At 33.7% G+C, this 8331-nt stretch overlaps 1 protein-coding gene across 1 annotated transcript; it reads right to left on the bottom strand.

The window, feature by feature from the left end:
• Positions 1-387: 387 nt before the first annotated feature.
• On the bottom strand, positions 388-1239 carry LOC134684720 (homeobox protein vent1-like). Its single transcript, XM_063544026.1, has one exon. The coding sequence runs from the start codon at positions 1207-1209 to the stop codon at positions 388-390; it is 822 nt and encodes a 273-aa protein (XP_063400096.1). The 5' UTR covers positions 1210-1239.
• Positions 1240-8331: the final 7092 nt, after the last annotated feature.

Here is an 8331-nt window from a genome sequence, read left to right as displayed (position 1 = left end):
AAAATACATTTAAGCTATACAAAAATTATAGCAGTGAAGAGATTAACTGACAAATACCAAAAGTGAAACCGGATGAAGCTCATGGATTATGATATTATGACAGGCTATCGCGTTTGAAAAGATTATTGGTCTTTAAACGTTTGGAAATGTTCATGTTGTATTTTGATATGAATGTGTTAATTTTTATGAAAAGTCAAAGTAATAAAGTACAGCATATAAAATCATCTTTAAAAAAAACCAATACAAAGTCAGTGCAGTATTTCATATTTATACCATAACAATAACATATCAACAATATTCATAACAAAAATAAATAAAAACAAGCATTTCACACATCAACAGTAAGTTAAGTCACATATATCACATATGATTGTTTTAATTGTTTCATCACATTCTGTGTTGATCTATTGGCTGAGGAGATAGTCCATTGTAAACCTGTCGACTGTACTCTGGATGCATAACGGGCGACATTAGACCGTATCCATACATAAGTGACATCGGATCATAAATCTGTGTTAATGGTGATCCTGGGTACTGGTGTTGGAAGTAGCCTGGAAGTGTATGGGGCTGACATCCGGTCTCATGTGGTGGAAACTGTGCTGTCTTAGAAATGAACTGTGTACCTTGTGCCATCTTCTGCCATTCTGTTGTTGTTCCAAGTTTTTGTAGGCGTTTTTCTTTCATTCGACGATTCTGGAACCATGTTTTAACTTGTTGTTGACTAAGCTTCAGTCTTTTAGCCAATATTGGTCTGTCTTCTATAGGCAGAAATCTGTTCGTTAAGAAACATTGTTCTAATTCTGTAATCTGTTTTGACGTAAACATACATCTTGCCTTTTTACTTGGTTTGTCTTGTATTTCAGTCGTGTCGTCTGAGATTGACGAAAGACTGTCTGTTGATTTGGTTTCAGATGATTCAAGACTGCTATCTGCTGAATAAATTGAGTCGTTTTCCCTTTTTCTTTTGAGTTGTCGCTCTATGTTTGAATTTGCGAGCGGTAACGAAATAGGAGTACTGGTCATTGGTTGGACAGTGGCTTGTAACTTCACTGGCGTATTCTCTTGCTGAAATCTGACGATGCTCTGGAATTTAGCGTATATGCTGCCGACATGTTTAGTATGATCTAAACTGTTAACCCTACTACTCTTCGCTAGCTCGTCAATGCTGAAAGACATCTTAACTGGTTTCTGTACTGTCACAAGACTCATATTGAGAGAATATTGTCAGATGTGAAATGTTGAGAGAAAAACTGAGAATGAGCGAACAGTGTCATGGGCAGTATATATACCTGATGTTAAGAGCACTCATAGCGTTAACAAATTACTTATCAAAACAATCTAAGCTTTTATTGTTTAAAGATACAATTTAATAATAAGCCATAATAACCAATTTGTTTATCAATTTACCAATTTGAGCAACATTGATTGCCGAAGCCAGTGCATAATATTATGTGTTAATGTAATTAACGCGATAAATAATATGAAATACCTGTATCATACATGTGATTACTTTGACAATACCAAGCTGACACCTTTCTATACAAGTCTTCACCCAAGCTAAGTGCTGTTGATTACAAACATCAATTTAACTTCAGCTGAATTCATCAAGATTAAATAATAATAATAAATATTCTTCTTGGTGCAACAAGATTCAGCATATGGTAAACTATGTATTTTTTCCCCGTCTTTTTCAATTTATATTGTATTTCTTGAATTTGAAATGCAAGAACGTAACTTTTTTTTTTAATAATTACGTATGTTATAATTGAAAAAAAAAACCAATCTTTTGAAATATTATTGTAACGTATGATTTTTGAGCTTTTTTTGAGAAAAAAATCACAACTTGGCCGTGTACCCTTGTCAATAGGTACAGCAATTCTTTTCAAGTGGGATAAGTCAATCAAATATTTAAAAAAGTATTTCAAAATTTAATTTTAAAATGATTTTCTTTAGTTAAATTACATGTTATCTAAAAGTGACTGTATTAGGAATATAATTGTTATGTATATATGTGCTCACAAATTTCAGTCCTTTTGATAATATATTTTTCGACTTATATTGACGATTTAATATACATTTATAAGTAATATTGCTAAATGTATTCCTACATTGTGTTTAGTTATCAATTTTATTTATGTGGTGTGTGGCACAGTTTACTTTGTACCATCTCCGCGGTCCATCCCCCAATGTCAGCTTCTTTGAAAAGCAAATACAACACCTAAGATTGTCAAAATTACAGTGTAGGGTATATTCATAATAACAGAATAACAGAACCACAAATATAAGGTTCTTTTCTAAAAGTGACCAGAGTGGCATTTCATTTTACTCAGGGTTTTTTTGGAAGGAGTTTTAAATTATGAACAAATATTTTAAAGGGCCTGTTTTCTATGGAGAGTTGTTTCATTAGCAATCATACCAAATCTTCTTTTCTGGATATAGTACTTTTAAATCCTTATACCAAAGGACCTCGGTTTGTCCCATGTATTTTTCAATAAATAATATTGAATAAAATCTTTTGTCACCGGCAATTTTGAGTGGATATTTTTTACATAGTACTAGTATTCATTAAGTACTATAACACGTGGCTCTTCTTTAAAAGAAACCGACCGACCTTCGAAAGCTAATATTCAAGTCATCTATTTTAGACGTTTTGACACTTTAACGTGTTAGTGCCAAAAACAAATTAAAACTCCTTAGAAAATCGTTTAATGATTCTTTTCCCTGTGTATTTCAAACAGTTTTACATGATTAATTTGATAGATTCCGCGATGTCTGACATTAATCGATTAGATCTTACTAAAATCATTACGACTGTTTCCTGAATAAGTCAAGATTCTTCTATACAGGACTATTACCATGTTAAAAAAAGGGTTAACGGCCAAGTAACATTTTGAGATCATTTTGAAAGTGTTCGTAGATTATTGACTCTTTGCGTGTGTTACAACTTGATTCATCTTTAAATTTAGTTAAAATGTAACGGCTACTGGATGGATTGATCCCTCAAGGACTGGTGATTTTTCTTATTTCTTCCCCCGCCCCCTCATTTTTAGAGGATAATAGGGATTTGGAATCATTTGAGCTAAGAGGGATTGGTCTTTTTGTGGACTAGTAGGGTGTGACCCTTTGTGGACTAATAGGGATGCGGCCTTTTTTGGACTAAGAGGGATAGATATTTTGTGAGCTAAGAGGAATAACTTATATGGTCTCTGACGGATTGTGTGGATTTAGATGAATGGGGACTTTCAACACGTGTATAGTTATAAACAAATACACGTAGTATGTATTTACATACTGGTGTACATAACTTTAATAAATACTAGAACACACCCGTGATATCGCGGGGACCGTGACTGAATTAAAGTATATAACTATGCGCAAGCCTTATTTTAATATTAGTATTGTCATCTGATAAAGTCATGCCGATTATAAGATACACAGTTTTCTCTGCTTTCAAATCTTTCTGTTTGAACCCGTCGAACTGGAACTTATCAATTATTGGTAATATCAATTGTTTGGAAAACAAAAGGTCCTGGAATGGAGTATTTTTTAATCAACAGCATTGTCCTATATTAGTTATAAATAAAGTTCCGCTGTTTTATGTCATGCCCGCTAACAAATTGAAAACTGTACCTTATTTTTAGTCCAGATTTTTAGTATTCGTATTGTTATCTTAGAAAGTCTTACTGATTAAAATACTACAAAAGGTATCAATTTGACAATTTAGTAACTGTCAATCCTGTGATTATGACCCGTGTATTAATATTAATAGCATATTAATCCTGAATACACCATTTGGTGGTGCGCCTGTCAGATGCGGAACGTACATTTAGGTAATAGGTAACAGGTGAATATACTATTGATATCGTTATCGGACTCGACTCGGAACTTCTTAATTATTGGCAATAATTACGTGGAAAACAAAAGGGCCGGAGTGGTGTAATTTTTAATCTACATCTTTGTACTATATTAGTTTTATATAAAGTTGAATTCACTTTGATTCGTCGTTTTTACGTGATGACGGCTGACAAATTGGACCTCGTAATTTTAGTATTATAGATATTTATACTTCACGTTAAATTGCCATATTTTGATTGGGTGATAATTTACTCTATCACATGGCTGAGCGGGTGACACTTTTTTTGGATGTCACCCTCTCGTTCAGACTTGATCAAAAATCGATTATATACTGATGTATTGCACGAATATTATACAGTAGTAATGAAACTAAAGCAAAATGGGACTTTATTTAAAAGTATTGTTTTACATCTGTCTGTATAGTCGAATAATAAGTCGATTACATTAACCCAGTTTGTAGATCAGTATATTTGATTTTACTGTTACAAATGTAATATCAATGAAACCAAATAGATAAAATTATTTACTTTATCGTCTTTTCTCGTGAACTGAGAAATCCATTTATTATTAACAAATATTCTCCATCAAATCGATACAAATAACATTTATTTTCAATGAAATATGGAGCACATACTGTGTTGCATGCTTCCTTCAATCCTTTTACAATACATCAATTATTGCATATCCGCTAGGTAATGAAAAGCAAATTTTAAATACATCAGTTGATATTACGCTCAACTGAAAATCTGGTGACAAATAATGTCTTCTTTTCTAATAGACAAGACCAGTTTTATTCCAATAACTTTTTTGAATACAATGGTATACAGCAAACAATAGCAACAAAGTTACCCTCTGACACAACATTGGTGAAGCATGAGGTTTATATACAAATTATTAAACATGTATCTTTAAAATAAAAGATTTGATTTGATTTTTGGTGTTTGAACGCAAATTTTAAGCGCCGCATTTGGGCTTTTTCGTGGCGGCCAGTTTTTATTAGTGTGGGAAGCCGGAGTGCCCAGAGAAAACCACATACCGTCGATAGAAAAACTTATAATCCTAGTCAATAAAGTTTGGAGTCGAGTGTACCCTCACGAGCGGGGTTCGAACTCACAAGTGAGCTCCAACCTCAAAATTTTCTGACTTATGATTAAAGTAGTAATAACTTAGACCACCCGGCCACCTAGGCCCCTCTAAAATAAAAGATAATAGCAAAGTTATATAATAACGAAATAATGTTCCCTTTTCATATTCAGTGAGCAGAATAACTTGCTTTCATGTTACACATAAAATTGAGAAAAGGAAATGGGGAATGTGTCAAACCGACAACAACCGGACCATAGAGCAGACAACAGCCGAAGGCCACCAATGGGTCTTCATGTATAGCGAGAAACTCCCGCAACCGTAGGTGTCCTTCAGCTGGTTCTTTAAAAAATATGTATACCAGTACAGTGATAATGGACGTCATACTAATCTCCGAATTATACACAAGAAACTAAAATTAAAAATATACAAGACTAACAACGGCCAGAGGCTCCTGACTTGGGACAGGCGCAAAATTGCGGCGGGGTTAAACATGTTTATGAGATTTCAACCCATGTATGACATGTTAGTAAAAAGAGGTGCGATGATTCATATTCATGACTTAGTGTTGATCTTCGGTCCTGTTAGGGTATAATTTTCCAATATACGATACTATCACAACATGCACATTGTAGTTTTTCGTCTCCGCTACTAGTATTTCGGTTTTAGGTTTGAACAAATTACCATCGATGTACAGTTTGTCTTTTACCAGGAGTACTTCCCTTTTTGTCCCTTCTGGTCTGTTTTGCCATTGGGTATAACAAATTTTCGTTTTTGTTCGATACGATTTTTGGCGGGAATACTAAATTATAAATCTTCAAGATAACGATCTGGAAGATAGTTATAGAATAACATTAAGGTAGAGTAAGCATATACTGCTCTCATTTTTATATATCAAATGGTGAATGAAATAAGACGGTTTTCTGCAAAACGCAACAATGTTCTTAGCGTATATAAACCTTGTAAATGTATTTCCTCCGATTGATATATCTTAGGATACTTTAGATACAAAATATGTGTACGAAAGTAAAATTCAACAAAAATATTCTTTTATGATCGAATGGCATACGGTAATTACAGTTTTCGGTTACGTCACTTACAAAAATTCAGGATGTTTTTCGGACATACATTTTAAATGCTTGTAAATCGAAAAGAGCATGTTTAAAAATTTAATTCTTTTAACGAATATTCGTTCGTGATATTTGGTGTTTCATCCTTGGATTCGGACGAGTCTATTTAAAGACTTTAAAGTTTCTATCGGCTGCTTCTCCGCTAAGCATGCATCATTTAGGAGTAAGAGCGTAGACCGTAATCGACTCGGAATTGGGTAAATTTGCTTAATTTCTTTTGTTTCCTATTCCAAGGATTTGTATAGTAAATCCTTGTCTATTCTAACTTCTTTAAACTGACCTTTACTGTGTTTATTACTATGTGTTTCTTTATTCTACATTGGCTTGAGGTAGGGGGGTTGATTTCTCACAAAACATGTTTAATTAGTCGTTTTTTTGTGCTTGTCCCAATTCAGGAGTCTCTGGCCTTAGTTAGTCTTGTATGTTTTTTTTAATTTTAGTTCATTTACTAGTAAAGGTTTTTGAGTTTAGTGTGACGTCTATTTTCACTGAACTAGTACACAGTTTTATTTAGGGGACCAGCTGAGGACCACCTCAGGGTGCTGAACTTTCTCGCTGCGTTGCAGACCCATTAGTGGCGTTCGGCTGTTGTCTTCTCTTTGGTAGAGTTGTTTTCTCTTTGAAATATTCCCTATATTTCCAGTCTCAATTTTACTAGATATGGTGACACATTTTCTTGTTTCCTTGTGCACGCTATATCACGCTCAAAAATCAGACTTGAGATGTCTGTTTAGTATATGCAATCAGGATCTATATTCATATCACAGTAACTGTTAATGCCTTTTCATGAGTGTAATATCCGCCATTTAACGTTTATAAAATACTAATCCATGTGTCCGCTCTTTCCTCTCTCCATTGCAAGGTTGTGTACCTGGAAGGAATTTAAAGAATAGAGAATAACGAACCACTACTACAGAATAGAGAAAGAAAGGCCAAACAAAACTGTCCAAAATTAAAGCACCAAGTCAACTTAACCAGACCCTTACGACTTCACTCTATTGTTTGAAACTTCAGTGACACCTATCAACGGAAAATCTATTTCAACGAACTGTTACAGTTATAAATTTTTTATCTGGCCTGTACAACTGAAACACTATTCCTGTCTATCTAAGCTTTCTCTTCTTTCTAGGTTAACATTCTCTTTAAAAGTGAACTTCAGTGACACCTCTTTAAACGGATATCTCTGAATAGAAAACCTATAGCTAAACTGTCTTCTTCCTAAACTAACATTTTCTATCAAAGTGAACGCTTTTATTGAGGAATTTCTTTTCATAAATATACCCTCAATACCAAATCAGGTTTGGATATATGGTTCGTCTGTCTGTTCAGAATCCCTAATTGATAGTACAACTCCACCTAACAGCTAGACATATAATAAATATATAAACTATAAGAAACATGACATATGTCCCAAGTCAGGAGCCTGTAATTTAGTGGTTGATGTTTGTTTATGTTGATCATATGCGTTGTTTGTTTATTGTTTTGTACAGTTCTTGCTTCTTTTTTTTTATGTTGCACCATGCACTGTCACAGGATTTTTAAAGGAAGGGGTTGGACGCCCACTTACACGTTTAGTCCCGTCACTTCTGTTTTTGCCTGTCCCAAGTCAGGTGCCTATGATTCAGTGTGTGTCGTTTGTGGTTATGTTACATATTGTTTTCGTTCATCATTTTGTTCATAAAAAAGGCTGTTAGTTTTCTCGTTTGGACTGTTTTACATTTTTATCATTTCGGGGCCTTTTATAGCTGACTATGGGGTATGAGCATTGCTCATTGTTTAAGGACGTATGGTGACCTATATATAGTTGTTAATTTCTGTGTCATTATGTCTCTTGTGAAGAGTTGTTGCATTGCCAATCATACCACATCTTTGTTTTATATGATTGCTAGAACTAACTCATAAAATACTAATTCCACTTTAAGTAATATCAATTCAAAGTTTCTAAAATAGCACGAGTATGACATTTGATCGAAAATAAAAGTCGAATGGTCGTATCAACATTATCGAAATTTTATATTTCATCAATGTATATTTACTTTTTATTTTTGGAATTTAAATTATTGGGTTAAATGATGCATAAACCAATATCAAAATTCAATGTGTCTGTTTTATCCACTCTTACATGTTTGAGCGCAGATTGCACGATTTAAGACATTTAATTCCATTACTGTTCGCTATTAATTATTCCATGCCTTGAGATTTGATTCACTTTAGATGACGGCAGATAGAAATTTTGTTATTTTTGAAACGAATACGTCTTTTA

This window comes from Mytilus trossulus, chromosome 9 (assembly GCF_036588685.1).
Source record: "Mytilus trossulus isolate FHL-02 chromosome 9, PNRI_Mtr1.1.1.hap1, whole genome shotgun sequence".
Taxonomy (NCBI): domain Eukaryota; kingdom Metazoa; phylum Mollusca; class Bivalvia; order Mytilida; family Mytilidae; genus Mytilus; species Mytilus trossulus.
Note: the sequence above shows the minus strand (reverse complement) of the source record. Positions and strands in the feature narration are given on the sequence as shown.

Excerpts from the sequence above, each read along its gene's own strand:
- LOC134684720 (XM_063544026.1), bottom strand. The coding sequence starts at position 1,209 with ATGAGTCTTGTGACAGTACAGAAACCAGTTAAGATGTCTTTCAGCATT.